Raw genomic sequence first — 18,054 nt, 5'->3', positions numbered from 1 at the left:
TTGTATATGGTGTGTCACTACTAACTTTTACAATGATCCCTGAGAAGCTATGAAGAAAAAAGCTTAAAAAGGACCAACACTGAGGTTCTGACATTTCAAAGCCAGAATATTAAACATTTATAAACAGAAAATCAGAGCTCACCAGTCCAGCTCTGGGAGTTTGGCGGAGAGCAGCTTTAGAGGACTTCGTTTCTCCCTGGCAGCATGGCTCAGGACATTGAAGAGCTTCTGTGCACTGGAGTGTCTGGAATATCAAAAGCTCACAGATTAGCCCAGCTGGTGTGGCTCAGTGGTTGAGCATCGACCTATGAACCAGGAGGTCATGGTTTGATTCCCGGTCAGGTTTCAGGCTTAATACCCAGTGTGGGGCATGCAGGAGGCAGCTGATCAATGATTCTCTCTCATCATTGCTGTTTCTATCTCTCTCTCCTTCTCCCTTCCTTTTTGAAATCAATAAAAATATATTAATCCCTATGATGCACATACTTTACATAACTTGTTCTGATGCTTTCAAGCCAGAGTCCTGTGACAGAGTCAACACTTCCAAAACAAGCATCTTGCTGACTAAAATAAAATGTGACTGGTGTGCCCGCATAGGAAGGCTGGCCTGAAACCCTTGGTAATACAATGGGTTTCTGATTCTTGGTGGATTTCAACTTTCTTGACTTCTATTTCCCCAAGGGCTCTTGCTACCTGCAAGTTGGCAGCAATGACGTGACCGTGTCGGCCCTTTTAGAAGCCAAGACCCCTGTGTTACATAACGCAAGTCATCCTGCAGAGAGAACAGACATGCACAGCTTAGGAAGCAAGCACAAACACTGAAGGCAGCCACTTACAATCTCTTTTGTTCCACAGATAATCCATCTTCCTGGATCACTTTTAAAGACAGCCCTGAGTTAGCCTGCTGTTGCCAGAGGGAGAAGACCTAAACAAAACAGAATTTGAGCAAAGAACACTTGAAACCCAACAACAGGATATGGAACCCACGTGGGGATTTGATGGTTGTTGAAAATCTAGGCTGTCAGTACGGAGGCAGACCATCATAACAAACAAGTTTGTTTCAAAAATAGAGACCTAAAGCAATTTTGTTCTGTATTTTTCAAAACTAGAATTTCTTTCTGGGTTCCTCTCCCAGGGATTCTGCTCCTTCAGAGGCCAGGAAGCACAAAAGAAGGTGTTGGGTATAATGTTCTGGCAGAAGGGGCATGTCCTTCCCTGGTGATAGGGCAAGACAGAAGGAGTGGTTCAAGCAGCTCCCGTCTGGAAGCAGAGGGATGGCTGAAGAGAATCTAAAGGGCTTCCTCCGTGTTCCAGGTTGAAAGGACAAGCACGCAGTAAGAGGGAGACACAGACTGGCCTGAGACCCCATCTGCAGCTAAGGCCAGCTCTTGTCTCCTCCATGTTCTGTAAATCTGTCCTGGGGGAGAGACACTGTCCTCTCATAAGCTGTTCCAATCACACCTTTCCAAGCATTTCCACCATCATAAGGCTGGCCATCTGTTTGACTTTGGCTATTTCTTGGTATCTAAGTGGGTTGTACAATTCTCAGTAAGCTCCCTCACTCATGCAATCTGTGCTGAGTGCCTATAATATGCAGCCTGCCAGGTGGGACCATTCACAAGGGTAGGGCTCCGAACCATGGGGAGGGAGAACTTGGGGTGGGGCAGAGAGCTCTAATCCAGTAGGTAGGGCTCAAAATTCAACCAAGTAGCTAAAGGGAAAATCAGTTTAATTAGGATTTAAAGGGACAGGAAGATTTTTCTTAGAAGCTAAAAAGCCTTTTGTTCAGTTCCTTTAAGTTCTCACCGCTCAATGTCAAGGCACCACTCCAGAACCCAAAGGGATTAGAAGCAGCCACCCCAACCAGCCTTCCCAACACTCCTTCTCATCACTTCACTGAGATGCTGCCTTACCACCTAACTGCTAGGGGGAAATGTAGTAGTTTTGCTCACTAATGACTGATGTTACCTCTGGGTAAAATGCCTGGTAGATCTTTGATTTGGGGAAAAGGGCAATCATCATAAAATTGCTTGAACCATGGAAATGAACTGGGAGATGAGGAAGTAATGAGCTTCTGAAGTGTACCAGAAGGACAGCAACAACACTGGTGGAATCCTAAGAGAAAAAAGAGGGAGCATCAATGAGAAAAGCTATTTGCATGATACCAGCCCTCACAACTACTATCAGACACATAAAATAAATTTTAGTGAAATGATTTTCACATTATGTGGTTTACTGGGTGGTGGAGGGGGGGTGTTCAATAATAGATGTGCTTTCCAATACCCAGGTATACAAGATATAGGAAGCACAAAGGTGTTTTTTTTTCTTCTAAAAATGTCATCTCAAAATTCATTCTAGGGTACTTTTTAAAAATATATTTTTATTGATTTCAGAGAGGAAGGTAGAGGGAGAGAGAGATAAAAACATCAATGATGAGGGAGAATCACTGATCCGCCTTTTGCACGCCCCCTACTGGGGATCAAGCCTGCAACCTGGGCATGTGCCCTGACTGGGAATCAAACTGTGACCTCCTGGTTCATAGGTCCACGCTCAACCACTGAGCTATGCCGGCTGGGCAGAAAGCAGCTCTTAGTTGGGTGAGCTTTGTGTTCCTGGGCAGGTGGCCATCTGGTAGGGGCCATTGGAGGCCTTCTTTAGCCTACTTTCTCATCTTCTTTGGCATGAGTTAACTACCCATGGGTAGCTGCTGGCCCACCTGACCCAGAAGTCCCTTGTAGCTAAGCCTTTTACAGAGCAGCAAGGCTGATGAGGCTCAAGGCCCTGAGAGTGGGCAGGCCTCTCCATGGTCTCCCTGCCTGCCTGTCTTAAAGGCAGTGCTGATTCCTGACATCCTGACCCATGGTGGTAGAGCGAGGACAAGGAGTTATTTGGTTTTCCCCTCAGAAGTGGGGTATCTTTCTGAACACGAAAGCCACAGACTAGTAAAATACCTACCCCATCATAGAATGAAATGGAATTCATGTGATCCTTGGAAATGATGATGCTTCCATGATGACGGTGAGAAAACAGAAGGCCACTAGAGAAGAAGTACAATTTCCCTGGAAGGAAAACAGAGCTGATCAGAGCAGGAGGGCTGGATCCTAGGGGCCAGGTTCCAATGTCCTTCTTGTAGGTATGAGAGTCGTAACCACAGAACAGTGTCTGTATTGCTTCAGTTAATGATTTTTATTCTGAGCCCTGTGCTCTGGAGAAGCCAATGTACCCTCTTAGAATCTCAGAGATAAATGAGTCATTAGATACAACCTCTGCATGAAAATTAGAAAAAAAAAACAAGTGAATAATTTATCAGCTGATGGGGAGAGGCAAAATTCACATTTACATACGAGTATCTTCCAAAGAAACACAATAAAAAAGACTCGGTATGTCTGCTCCATTACTGAGTTTACAGGTGCCCCTTTCTCCTATTTTTGGCAGAAGCTGGATCAGCTCTGAAGAGACCACGTGCCTCACTTAAGGCCCAAAAAGGAGCACCAGGGTCTCAGTTGAAGGATTAGTGAAGGGAGCCTAAGGGTCTGTTTCTAGCAAAGGAAGATTTGAGTTAGGCAATAACTTGGTTCGCAGACACTGGAGGCCGGCTGTTCCGTTATTCACAAAAGCAAAACAGGTGAGATGTGGACAGTAGATGTAAGTTCTTAAGTACAAGGATTCAGATCTAAGGAGAACTGCTGTTTCTGGGATGGCCAAGGTAATTCAGGAAGCTCAGTATGGGCTCTAAGCGGATGATGACACAGAAAGATGACAAGTGTTAAGTGGGCCTGAGCTTGCTTTGAGACCCAAATGAAGCACTCAGAATACCCATAAGACCCCTGGGTGAAGTTGTTTTCTGGAGCTGGTCCAAGCTGGATCCTTCTGTTCCTATAACCGCCTTTCTTTCCCTGTCTTCACATATAGAGAAAAGAGAAAGTACTTCTTGGAGTTCAAGGCACAGGCTTGGGAACACTGTCATTTCTATCTTAGTGATTCCTTGAGCTGTAGCTCTAGGAAAGTAGCCTCACAACTCTGGAAGTTGTAATGACAAGAGCAAAGGCCAGCGTGAGGAATTTGGAGACTTAAAGTTTTTTTGTTTCTTTGCTTGTGTTTTTTTAAAAAAATATTTGTATTGATTTCAGAGAGGAAGGGAGAGGGAGAAATAGAAACATCAATGATGAGAGAGAATCATTGATTGGCTGCCTGCAAACCCCACACTGAGGATTGAGCCTGCAACCCGGCCATATGCTCTGACTAGGAATCGAACCGTGACCTCCTGGTTTATAGGTGGACAATCAACCACACGCTGGCTGGGCAAAACTTCAAGTTTTGAAGGCATCCTGAGGAGGTAGGGTTTCAGGGCAGAGAGGCCTGATGAGTGTGTGTATTTGTGTATGCATGTTAATGGGAATGGGGAGAACTGGAGAAGATGGAGACAGTTTTTAGGTAAAAGAGGAAGGTTTGGAGCCTGCATATCAACGAAAGAATAAGATGATCAGCCAGAGAGAATTAATGCCAACCTTACCATCTGTGGCAGCAGCTGCCAGAGACTAGCTAGCCCACTTCAAGGCATCCAGGTTCAAGCCTTGTAAGCCTCCCACCTCTAACAAGTAAAGCCTGGCCTCCTCTGCACACAGCCTTGCCCTAGGGCCCTCTTGAGTAGTGTCTACCCATGCCCCAGCCTCATCCTGCACCAACGCCAAAGTTCCTCACTGCTGCTCCCAGACCATTCCCCTCCATGCTGGCACAATACTTTCATTTCCTTCACTGCTCACATGTACTGCCCTCCTAATCATCCCCCAACATTTCCAACTGCCTTTGAATGTGCTCACAGTCTTCTCTTCCAAAGCCAACACTACCATTCCTTCTGAGAGATCAGGGGATGGCTCACACCACGTTCTGGCCTCACTGTTCCTCACTCCCAACTCCACAGCAATAAAGCAGCACCCAGAACATCTTAACCCCTGGAATTTTCAGATCTATAGCCTACTCTCTGAAATTAGCATCTCATTATCCTTTTAGTTATTCTCACTCCTAAAACCTCATCTTCTGATGTCACTGAGCCTTTAAAGCTTCCAGTCCTCCTATTTTCCCCTATTGCTCAGAAATTTCTGAGTTTCCTTTCATTTACATCCAAGGCAGATCCCCTGGAAAGGATCTGCTTTTAATCTCTGTTTTCTCAGGGGAAGGGACAGAAACAGATTTTACTTTACTACATACCAAGCATGTCATATGCATTATAGTTTTCCATCTTCACAACAATTATAAGAGAAAGAATTCTTATAGGATTGATGGGGAAACTTAAGTTTAGAGAGATTTCCCCAAAAGTCACAGAACTACTTGATGGTGGAGCCAGTATACAAAGCACAGTTTTGTCTGATGCCAATGCACTTTGGTTCTCTCAACCCTTTTCCCTTCACTTTTGCTCTTCCAAAGACCACGTGTGGCTAACCTGATTGGGCCTTCTCTGCTTTCCCAACAGTCCATCCACTGCTGTTTCCCAACCCTTTCCACCAACTCACCCACTCAAGACCCTCAACACTCTCCGAACACCACAACCACACTAATTCCAACCACAAGATGTCTCTACCTACCTCTTACAGAGAAAAGAGAATCAAAAGGCATCAGGAGATAGAAACTGCTCCCCTACCTACTGCTTAGTATCTGTACCCTTCCAGATCCTGGGCAAACCTTCCACCTGTGTACCTCTAATGTGAAGTTTCTCAGAAACAAGTCCAGTACCACTCACTCCTGGACAAACCTCAAAATCCTCCCAAAGCTTCCAGAAAAGAGCAGAGATATGAGAATTTGCACATTCCAAGTACTCACTGGAAAGATAGGGAAAGAGGTAGATCAGGCAGGTCATCTCCAGCATTTCTTCTCCCTCTAGACTCTGAAGCCTCAAAACAAAATGGAAAAGAGGAAGACAGAAATTCACAAGACAGCGCTGAAAAAGCACTCACTATGGCTCCTGGCCCAGGGCAGAGACTCTGTAAACAAGAACTGGTTTTAGTACTGGTGCAGCTGCGCTGGCTCTGGGAGCAGTAGCCTTGTCATTATTCTCAGGGCACAAATGAGATAACTGAAGCGACTCACCGGGCGGCCCAGTGCCAGTGCCCTGGTTGGTCTCTTAGATCCTAATCCACTTTTTGTAATACCACTCTGGTATCTGCTCTGGCTTTGTGACTGTCAGATTATGGTCTGAAGGGACATGCCTTTGTAGGGGTTTCTCAGTGACCAGAGTAGCCAACTCCTGATGAGATCTTCCTGGCTCCTTGTCTTGTCCCTGGTGCCCTGGATGGATGGGTTCTGTCATTCCTTCTCCACTGTGAGTCTGAAACCCAAGTGAGAGAATGTTCCTCCTCACTACTCAGAGGCAGCCAGGATGCAGCATGGTTCTGCCTTTGATTGACCTCTGCATTCCCAGGAGTCCCACAGAAGAAGGAGGAGCCCTCAGGGCAAACAAAGACACCAACTGCCAATGAAGAATTTGGCTTTTCCTTCTTCGGACAACTGACTGTACAAATAAAAATCCACTTACAGTCTAACCTGTGTGAAGAGAGAACATTTATCACTGCCAGGGAAATATTATGATGTAATGGCTGAGTAATTTTCATTCTCTGTGTGCGAGAGTGTGTGAAATATACACACATGGTTTAACAAAAAGAACCCAAACAACAACAAAACCCCAACACCTGCCCTTCTGTGACTTGCTTACTTTTCTCAACATCCTGTTCCTAGGTTATAGGTACAATACTACACAGCTGTACAGGGGTGGGCACAAGTAGGTTTACAGTTGTTCATATGGAAAATAATACAGTAATTAATAAATAATACAAGAATAAACTCTGTTTCATGTACTCACAACTGTAAACCTACTTGTGCCCACCCCTGTATAATTTATTCAGGTTCAGCACTGCAGAGAACATTCTCTTTTAAAGTATCCCTCGACAGCTTAATGTGGGCACAGGGAAGACATGAGAGGGTGCAGAATGAAGGCAGCAGATAGCGGATGGCCACTGCCTGGGCCTTCCCACACAGGAAGGCGAGACTCAGTTTGGCCACCAGAGTTCTCAGAATGTGTCAACTGCCCCCACATGTCAATGGGACCAGAGCCCCTGTCCCTCATTGCTGAGCAATCTCTGTCCAGCGGGAGAAAACACTAAAATCTCTAGAGCACTATAGGGAGCATGAAGGGACAGCCTGAGCATCAACCAGCCACTGAGGTCAAGCAATATTAAACAAAGGTGCAAAGGCAACTCAAAAGAGCAAGGAGTCTTTTCAACAAATGGTCCTGGAAAAACTGGATATTGCTGTGTAAAACAATGAACGACAACCCGTACCTTGCACTGAATTTTCTGCCCATTCCCACCAGCCCAGTGGAAAACCTCATACTTCACAGGGACATCAGGTAGAGTACTCAGAAGGATTTGCCTCAGTAGTGGGGTAAAATTAGCCCTAATTAAATGCTGCTTTGCTTCCTGCCTAACAAAGCTTAAAAGCAAGGCCCAGATGATAGAACTAGAAGAAAAACAGATTAAAACAATTATTAAAACTGTATGCCACATGTTCAAAAAGCTAGAAGACTGAACCATGTTAACTTGAGGCATAAAAGATGTAAAAAAAATATCTAAATCAAACTCCTAGAGATAAAAAGTACATATCTGAAAAGAAAAATACATTGGATGAGATAAAGGACATTAGATAACTGTTGAGAGTTAGGTGTCTAACTGTCTAAGCTACTCCAAAGTACTGCTGCCTCAGCATCCATTTTGTTTAGCGAAGTGGCCTACAGGGCCCTCTAACTGACAATAGCCCCCTTATGCAAGCGCATGCCCTAGATAACAGCCCGCAGAGTCACAAACAAATGTAAGTTCCTGATGTGATTTCCCCAAGAGCTCTAGTGATCAAAAGTCTCCCCCCTCCTAGTGCCTCCTCCTGTGCACTAAGAACCCTGTGGAGCTTACTAAGAACCCACTCTTTCAAATTTGAATTGGACAAATCTGGCCTTACTCTGGGAATCTCAAAGCACTCCACCCATGGATCCTAATAAGGCCATGTGCCCAGGTCCTGTCTCTCTCTCTGCCCGCACCCAACCTTGCCTTCCCTGTGTGGCCCCCTCAAGGCATGCCCTGTGCTTCCTCTAGGACCTGTGAGTACTGTATTAAACTTCTCGCCCTAGCTGGTTTGGCTCAGTGGATAGAGCATCGGCCTGTGGACTGAAGGGTCCCGGGTTCAATCCCCAGTAGGGGGGCGTGCAGAAGGCTGCTGATCAATGATTCTCTCATCATTGATGTTTCTATCTCTCCCTCTTCCTTCCTCTCTGAAATCAATAAAAATATATTTAAAAAAAGAAAAACTCTCTACTTCAATTTCTTTTTTAATCTTTTGTTGAACTTGGCTCACCATCTAGCACTCTGTGCTTCACTTAACAAATGTTAATTTAATAAGCATAACAACAATGGAGAAGGTTAGTAAATTAAAATACATAAAAAACATAGGAACTATGCAAAATAAAACAAAGGAGAAAGATGACTGAAATAATAGTACAGAGATCAAGGAGCTGTTAGACAACTTTAGGCAGCCAATATATGTAACTGAGGTTCTAGAAGGGGAGGGGACTAAAGAAATAATGGCCAAAACACTTCCAAATTTGAGAAAACTACAAACCTATCAATAAGAAGCTAAATGAATCCCAAGCACAAGCAACATGAAGAAAACCACACCAAAACCGCACCACATAAAAATCAAATTGCTTAAAATCTATGATAGAAAGAAAATCTGGAGTGAAAAAATACACTTTATGCAGCAAGGAAAAAAGATAAGGATAGCAGATTTCTGCTCAGAAACAATGCAAGCAAGATGACAATAGAGTGGAGCAACATCTTTATAGCACAAAAAGAAAGAAACTGTCAACCTAGGATTCTTTACCAAGTGAGAATATATTTCAAATGTCCTAAGGGGTGGGGCACCTGAAATGGAAGCAGCAACAAAACTCCACAACTATTTAAGGCCTAGGAAATGAACCAAAGTTGTACAATAAAACTGAGAAGCATTATTTGAAAAATTCTATAGAAGCTTGGTGCAAACAGTGGGCATCTGTGATGTTTTATTATGGGGTTATTCACATGATCTCCCCTCCAGCCCTGTAGTCTTATGAGGGAGAAAGACAGGCCTCCTGGAAGGGTTGACTTTATTTGGGCAAAACACAGAAAATTTTATATTTGGGATGTCAAAACTGATAGCAATCAAAGTGGCAAATATTCAGGGAAGACCAACATATAACAAGGCAGGGGAGGGCCGTTGGAGGTGAGATCAGGCCGGCAGGGGAGGGCAGTTAGGGGCAATCAGGCAGGCAGGCAGGCAGAGGCAGTTAGGGGTGATCAGGCAGGCAGGCAAGCAGAGAGGTTAGGGGTGATCAGGCAGGCAGGCATAGGGGTTAGGGGCAATCAGGCAGGCAGGCAGAGGCAGTTAGGGGTGATCAGGCAGGCAGGCAGGCAGGCAGAGAGGTTAGGGGTGATCAGGCAGGCAGGCATAGGGGTTAGGGGCAATCAAGCAGGCAGGCAGAGGCAGTTAGGGGCAATCAGGCAGGCAGGCAGGTTAGCGGTTAGGAGCCACCAGTCCCAGATTGCGAGAGGGATCGGGCCTAAACCAGCAGTCGGATGTCTCCCAAGGGGTCCACGATTGGAGAGGGTGCAGGCTGGGCTGAGGAAAACCCCCCTCCATGCACGAATTTTGTGCACCAGGCTACTAGTCTATATATATAAAAGCCCAGCGACTGGAATGGTGGAATGACCAGAATGACCAGTGGCTATGATGCACACTGCGGCAGCCAACTAGCCTGATCAGGGCCCTAATTGGCCCCTCACCCCCGGCCAGCCGCACCCCCAATTGGCCCCCAACACCCTGATCGGGGGCAGGGCTGGCTGGCCAACTGCTTGTGGCCCCTCTCCCACGCCAGCCTGGCCCCATGGGCCCCCATCGGGGCGGGCCGGCCAGACCCCACCCATGCACAAATTTGTGCACCAGGCCTCTATTCACTTAATAACTAACCTAATTGTAGTTTCAGTCTCTCCCAGGAGTGGAATTTTAAGCCAGTCTGGAATTTCTGATCAACACTAGTGAGGTAATCTGCCTGATAAGACCTTCTGCTAAGGCAGTGATGGGCAACCTTTTGAGCTTGGTGTGTCAAACTTCGCCAAAAAACTGAGCATAACGCGGGTAGTGTGTCACTTTGAGGAAAAAACATTATTTCGCAAATGTTTCATCCTCGGCGTGCGGCCGCCTCAGCGGCCATGTGTCATCAGAAATGGCTATGCGTGTCAGTGCTGACACGCGTGTCATAGGTTCGCCATCACTGTGCTAAGGGAATGTGTCCACTTAAAATAAACCACTCTTTTTAACTTTTAGTCTCATCCTTTTTCTGCCTATGAAAACCTTTTATTTTATACAACTCATCATAGCACCCTTCTAGTTGCTAGATGGAATGTGACCCAATTAATGAATTGTTTAATAGAGCCAAGTAGATCTTTACACATACTCAGTTAAATTTTGTTAACAACACAGCAAGAAAGATAGGTTGTAAGGCACCTTCCTGGTGCCATGTACACCAGGAGACATGTACAAAAATGCTCATGACAGTGCTGTCTCCAAGAGCAAAACCCTATAAAAACCCCAAATGCCCATCAAGAGTCAAAAGGATAAATAGCACATTTTCATACAAAAAAATCCTATGGAGCCATGAAAATGAATGAACTATATGGCTACATACACAATCTGAACAAATTTTAGGAACAGAATATTGAGGAAAAGAAGCAAGTTGCAGAACACACACAGTATGATTCTATTTGTATTACTGAAAAACAAGACATTGTTTAGGGCTATAGGCATATGTTGTAAACCTCCAAAGTGGGCTCCTGAGGATTAGATACTGGGCAGCCTGCCTGACCAAGGTCAGCAGGATGGGGACGAAAAGGGCACATGAAGGACTTGAATGAACAGGAAGCTGAATAACAAGACATCTCGTGACAGCAGAAGTCACTAGCCAGGGAAGGGAAAAGGTTCCAGAGCTGGAAGCATTTGAAGAGAAGGGATTTAGACCTAGACTACCTGACCTTAGACAAGTTTTCACCTTCAACAGGGCTCAGGATATAAAGAGCAATCAAGGTAGTACATGCTGAACAGCCTCGTAAGTGCCTTCAGAAAGTGGAAACAGATAATTTTCAAACTCATCAGTCTCAAACAAAGGCAGATTTGCCAAGACACTAATGACACCTAAACTTCAAGACCCCTCACCTGCTCAAGCCCCCTTCCAAGGCCCTGAGAAGAGCCCCTAACCATTTTGTTATTTTTCCTTAAGAGAGCCCCAACTGGTATAAACTTCAAGCCTCACAACATTGACCTGAATCCCAAAATGGTGAAACATTAACACACAACCAGAGGAGACTCCTGTTTAAATTCTCTGTTCCTACTGAATTTTCCTCCTCATGAAACTATCTCCGAATGTAAACTACATTTCCCTCAGGAACTAAGAAAGTATGAAAAAATCTAAGCTCTCAAAAGAGTGTGTCTAACAAGGCTCCAGAAACGCCTGGCTGTGCCCTTTATTCTTATGTAGAGACCTCAGGATACACCGAATCTTGCTGGATAACTCAATACAAATGTAAGATTATTTTTATACAAGGCCCTTTGCTAAGATGGTACAAACTAATTTGGCAAATATCTTTGCCAAATATTATCATTGGCTCAACTATGAGAAAACACAAACACTTCTGTGTTGTGACCACAACCTGCCTTTATGACACTGCAATCTTGCCCAAGGCTGACAGCACTGTCACATGCTCCCTGCCCTCAACAAATGTCCCAGACTCTGCAGTCTTCTGCTGCCGGATGGAGCAGAAATGCAGGGGCTGCAGCACAGGCACAGTAACACATGCTATCCCTTATCACCCCAGCATTTTGTGGAGCACCAGAACTCCATGTGCTTTGTCTTCTATGTTAATGGAGGAGCAGGAGCCGAACCACTGATCTGAGGACAGGGAGAGGAATCTGCCAGCAGACAGAATTATTTTCAAGAACAAATTACCCAGAAAGAGCATTTGCTTAGTGGAGGTTGAGAAATTTGTAGAGTAAGTCACAACTCTTCTTCCCCAAAATGGCTATATCTAACAGGGAAAGAACAAAACACATTAAAAAATATTTTGAGGAAACCAAAAAGGAGCATGAATCCCCATGAAATCCATGCAAGGTCAACAAGGTTTTTGAGACTTTTATATAAGCAGAAACATTGCCAGAAAGGTAGAGAGAGTATGAAATGTGGTAGTTATATCCCCAAAATTCTACTGGTAAGAACCAGACTCATAAAAATACTCAGTTACAAAGTGTCATCTTCATGAAAAAGGAAGGATGATAAACAAACAAAAAGAAAGAGAGAGAGAAAGAAAGGATGACAGAGGTGTAGCCACTAGCCCAGAGGGCAAAACTAAAAGTTTAGGAGTGTGGAACCAAGGGCCCAGAGGGCAGAGTTAAAATTCTTGGAGGACTATTTCCAGGCCTTGAAAACTAATTCAGGAACTGGAATTTGTCCAGCAGAATTTCAAAACTGCCTTGGGCTGGTGACTCTTTATCTTCAAATTCCCCCCTTTCTGAACCAGAATGTCTGTAACTGTTATCATATGCCAATCCCGTCTAGTGTGTTGGGAGGGCTGGGGCAGGTAACTTGTCTCTAATTTCACAAGTCCACATATGGAGAGGAATTACTAGTATGTTCAGGAGTGGTAATCAATGGATTACACCACAGAGCCTCATCTGTACTTGATTTAGATACTCTCTCTTTTTTTTTTTTTAATTCTTTCCCCCTTCAATTTTGAATTATAGCCTTGCTGGATAGAGTATTCTTAGACTCAGTCCCCTGCCCTGCATCACTCTATATACTTCCTTCCATTCCTTTCTAGCCTGATGTATTTCTGTTGATAAATCATTTGATAATCTATTGGGAGATCCCTTATAGGCAACTCTCTGTCTCTTTCTTGAAGCCTTTAAGACTCTCTGTCATTAACATTTGCCATCGTAATTACGATGTGTCCTGGTATGGGTCTTTTTGGGTTCATCTCGTTTGGGACTCTCTGTGCTTGTGTGACTTTCTTCTTCCCCAAATCAGGGAAGTTTCCTGACGTTTCTTCAAGTAGGTTTTTTAACCCTTGTTCTTCTTTTTGTCATTCTGGCACCCCTATTATACGTATGTTGCTTTGTTTCATGTTGTCCAAAGCTCTCTTAGGCTCTCCTCCTGCCTTTTAATTTTCTTTCTCCAATTGCAGTTCAGATTGGATGTATTTTGCTGCCCTGTCTTCTAATTCACTAATTCGGTCATCTGCTTCTTTTAATCTGTTGAAACTTTCCATATTGTTTTTTATTGTAGCTATATCACTCTTTATTTCCTCTTGATTCTTACATAAGTTGTTGATTTTCTCATCCATCCGATTTATGAACTGTATTACCCTTATTCTGAATTATTTTTCTGACAAATTGTGTGCCTCCATTTCATTTAGTTCCTTTTCTGGTGATTCCTCCTTTTCTTTCCCTTGAGGGTTGTTTCTTTGTCTCCCCATTTTTGCTCTCACTGAAGGATCTAGGTGTCAAGTTGCACTGGGCCTATGAATGCAGCGGTGGGCTTGGCGGCAGGTTTCATGGTCACCAGGCCCAGGGTCAATGCATCGGGCTTGGTGGCAATTCGCGCACAGTTGTGACACCTGGGGTTGCTGTGTGAAGCACCCGGTGTTGCTACATAGGGCTTGGCTGCTCACACTAGGTTGTGGCACCTGGAGTTGCTGCATTGGGCTTGGTGGCAGCTAGCACAATCGTGGCATCTCAGGTTGCTGCGTAAGGCTTGGCTGTTTGTGTGTGGATGAGGCACCTTGGGTTGCTGCTTAAGGCTTGGCTGTTCTCTTGCAGATGTGGCACCTGGGGTTACTGCGTAAGGCTCAGCTGTTCATACATGGATGGGGTGCCCGGGGTTGCTGTGTAAGGCTTGGCTGTTTGTGTGCACGGTCACCTGATTTAGATAATCTTGATGAAGAGATTTTAGATCAGTGATGGGCAAGCTTTTGAGCTTGGTGTGTCAAACTTCGCCAAAAAACTGAGCATAACTCGGGTAGTGTGTCACTTTGAGGAAAAAACTTAACTCCAAGACTCTAGTCACAAATGTTTCATCCTCAGGAGCAGCAAATGTTTCATCCTCGGCATGCGGCCGCATGTCATCAGAAATGGCTACGCGTGTCAGTGCTGACACGCGTGTCATAGGTTCGCCATCACTGTTTTAGATTTTTGAGCTGGTGAAATTTAGGACTTTGGACTGTTACCAAAATGGGACGAGGCCTTAGGCAAAAGTGAATATATTTTTCATGTGGAAGAGACATGAAGTGTGGAGCCAGAGGGTAGACTGTGGTAAGGAAGAAATTTAAGGGTAAAGATTATCTGAGTGGGCCTCCTCTAGTCACAAGAGCCCTTAATAAGCAGAGTTTTCTCTGGCTGGTAGCAGAAGAGGAATTCAGAGAGATGAAAGTTTGAGAGAAATTCAACAATGCAAGGGAGGTTCTCTGTTGCTGAGATGAAGAAATCACAGGTCAAGGAGCACGGGGAGGAGGAACTAAGAGTGGTCCTGGCTCACAGCCAATAATAAAATGGGACCTCAATCCTACAGCCCAAAGGAACTGGATTCTGCCAGTAATCTGGATGAGCTTGGATGCAGGTTCTTCCCCGTGCCTCCAGATAAGAGCCTAGTTTGGCTGATGCCTTGACTTTGGCCTTATGAGACCCCAAACATGAATCTAGCCAAGTCCACCTGGACTTCTGACCTATGTAACTGTGAGATAATAAATGTGTGCTCTTTTAAGCTATTAAATTTGTGGTAATTTGTTACACATAGAAAACTCATCTAGATTTTGTTTATGTCCACAGATTCTATTTCTGGACATGTTGCTACTCTAGCCCATTCTGAGGGCAACCCTCAGCTAGCAACAAGAGGACCAGGTACAGTTCTGGGGCCAGCCCTTCCCAGCACAAGTTTCTTCATCTGCAAAATGGATGGATCAAAGAAGAAAAGCTGTAAGAAAACACTTCTACACCATTACTAGTAAGTCTTTTCAAATATCAGATGTATTATGAATCATAACATCCATGCCGATACCTGCAAAAGAGGGACCAAGACATAGCTCACCTTCCTCAGGCCAAGACTGTGCATTGCTGGAATAAAGATATGCTCCTTCTCCTCCTGTTAGAAAAGTTCCCAGGAAACACTCATCTCCCTTTAAAAACAAACAAACACAAAGAACAGGTGAGTCATAGCATCAAGATTCATAGAATCAAAACTCTTACCCAAGTTTGTCTACAAAAGTTGCCGAGTCAGTTTCAAATATACCCAACTTATTCCACCATCTTTGGCTTTGCCCAGATCTTTGTCATGTCACTGGAATCCTTTTACTTGTGCTGATAAAAACAATGCAAGGTCCTCTCTGAGTCCAGGCACCAAAGCTTGCAATGCCTGTTTATATTGCAATAGATTTATCTCTACCAAAGTCAACTCTTCTTGGCCTAAAGGTTGACCTTTCAGCTCCATATGTCAATCTGAGATCTGCTTTTAATAGTACTGGAAGATTAAAAACAAAACAAACAAACAAAAAAACAAAACTCTGCAAAGTTTAAATGGCAGAAAGAATCCTTCTAATTGTGTACCCCATAAAATGGTTATTTCTAGAACTCTGCTGGGAAGAATGCAAACAGGAATTGAGACAAAGAGATACAAATCCTTTAGATTAGCCTTAAAATTAGACATTTTAAGTTATCTTTATATAAATTGTTTACATTTTATTTTGATACGGTGTTAACATTAAGAATAAGGCTACTTACCTTCACTGCTTGCTGGGTTTTCTCAGACAATTTTACTTCATTATCTTCTACCTGTGCCCAAAAGGAGTATAGATTTTAAAATACTACTTCAAAGTAAAAACTCTGCTAGGTGTCCCTCACTCCCCATTACACCCATGGGTTGGAATATTTCCAGGAGACTGACTGAGCAGTCCCTCCACTAAATCCAGTCTCTCAGATCCTGACCACTGGCAGAGTTGGCTCTGGTCATCAAAGCTCAGAGCCCAAGGTCATGATGGGCTCTCTCACTGGGACCTGAGGTTCAGCTAAATGAGCCTATGATATATGGAGAGGATATGTTAGTCTCCACTTACACTTAACTTCAGAGAAAAACACTATTATTAGGGATGAAGGAAAGAAAACATATTAAGATATTTTGAGTGTGTTCGCATTTAAACATGTTCATATTGAGATCAACTCTTGCTCTTCTCCATCCATGTCAGAATTAAAGTAACGAGATATAAAGAGCTTCTAAAAGGGGTACTCATTTAGATCATTACCAGACTCACTGCTGTCTGCATTCCAAGGCACTAGTGTTTTAGAGCAAGTCCCACCAATGAAAATGGAACCTTTTCACACATAGAGAGACACTGCTGTACAAATTCAGTAGCAAATATTCTAACCACAGAAGGGAGCCACATAATCCACTCTTCACTATTTGTGTGACTCTGGACAAGGTGGTCAATTTCTAAGCCTCAGTCTCCTTATCTGTAAAATGGGGATATTAACTACTTCTTTCCCCAAATTTAATAGGGACCCAGATAACTTTGTAGTTCCTTCCTTTTAGAACTTTTCCAAGATTATGAGAGTTCAAGAAACTAGATTCGTTTGTATAAAGAGAAAGCTGAGATAAAAAGCTTTCCAATCCTGAAAGCAGCTAGTTTAGGATCTGACAAGACCCAAGGAAAAGGCTCTTCCTCAAATGCTCTCCCCGATTTCTCCGCATTTACGTCCACTTCACCTGATGAATGACACTAACCAGCCAGGAGCAGAATCTGGGTATGGCGGCTGTCAGGACTATGGAGCTGGTTTCTTTGTTAACAGTGCCATCTGTAGGAAGACCACAGACATGCAGGTTACTGCCTACCACCTGAGCCCACCTTGCAGATAACTACACCCTTCCCCTTCTCAGGATGAGTTTGATGCCCTCAGGAAATGAAAACTTCCTCATCAGAGTGTGGGTGGGGCACTAATGAAAAGTTCCCCTATGTGATTAACTCTGTTAGTTTTTACAACAAATAGAGAGACACATTTAAATGAAGAATTCTGGGAATTAGTCCTTTTTATCTACACTTTCAATTTTTATCAAGGTAGTACAGGTGTGTACATATTAAAAATCAAACAAAACATTATCAGGCTCATCCTACCAGCCCTGGATATTATAATTTTCTAGAATTTTTTGTCAACATAATGGGTAATAAAAGGAATCTAATTATTGTTTCAAACTGCTTTTTCTTGACTACTAGTAAGACTGTACATATTCATATATACATATATGTGAAGATAATACACACACATATATATATATATATATATATATATATATATATATATATATATATATATATAACTGTTTTGTTTTCCATTTCTGTGATCTGCCTGTTCACATTTTTTGTCTATCTACCATTGGATAGCTTGACTTTTTCCTATTAATTCATAAGAGTGCTTCATAAATTGGAATATATATACCCTTTGTTGATCATCAATATTATAATATTTCACTAGTTGATTGCTGGTCTTTTGACTTCACTTATGGTTTACTTTTCCCCCCCACCAAAAGCTCAAACTCTGCTTTCCAGAGACCATATACACTTACCCTTTTCTTTAACCAAGATCTGAGATGTCAAAAATGATTCTGAGAAGACCACAGATCCTAAGCTCCCCCTTCCTCCCAGCAAGTCAGGAATGTCATAGACAGTCATACAAGCCTGCATCAAATTAGAAAATAGAGTTATACCAGTTGTCAGTCTTAAACCTTCAGGGAGAGACCCATAAGAAACAGACCACAAAATACTGCTTTCAGGTACATTTCAAAAGAAAACTGGAGAGTTTCTAAGAAAAACTCAAGTTATCTGGAAATACGTCTCAGAACTGGAAGATGACTTAAAACACAGGCTTCCCTGCAATTGCTACTGCTTCTTCTTT

General features: G+C 43.5%; 1 protein-coding gene across 2 annotated transcripts in view; it reads right to left on the bottom strand.

Moving 5' to 3' along the window:
• DNAAF9 (dynein axonemal assembly factor 9) overlaps positions 1-18,054 on the bottom strand; it is a 130,825-nt gene that overhangs the window by 40,563 nt on the left and 72,208 nt on the right. For both annotated transcript variants that reach the window (XM_079784898.1, XM_079784899.1), the window contains exons 17-24: positions 17,726-17,837; positions 16,889-16,959; positions 15,892-15,942; positions 15,203-15,290; positions 2,956-3,059; positions 1,969-2,115; positions 837-925; positions 143-244 (exon numbers count right to left, since the gene is read on the bottom strand). In XM_079784898.1, the coding sequence (XP_079641024.1) occupies positions 143-244; positions 837-925; positions 1,969-2,115; positions 2,956-3,059; positions 15,203-15,290; positions 15,892-15,942; positions 16,889-16,959; positions 17,726-17,837 (764 nt within the window). The remainder of the gene's footprint in view (positions 1-142; positions 245-836; positions 926-1,968; positions 2,116-2,955; positions 3,060-15,202; positions 15,291-15,891; positions 15,943-16,888; positions 16,960-17,725; positions 17,838-18,054) is intronic.

This window comes from Cnephaeus nilssonii (assembly GCF_951640355.1).
Source record: "Cnephaeus nilssonii genome assembly, chromosome: 11".
In the NCBI taxonomy this organism is placed as follows: domain Eukaryota; kingdom Metazoa; phylum Chordata; class Mammalia; order Chiroptera; family Vespertilionidae; genus Cnephaeus; species Cnephaeus nilssonii.
Note: the sequence above shows the minus strand (reverse complement) of the source record. Positions and strands in the feature narration are given on the sequence as shown.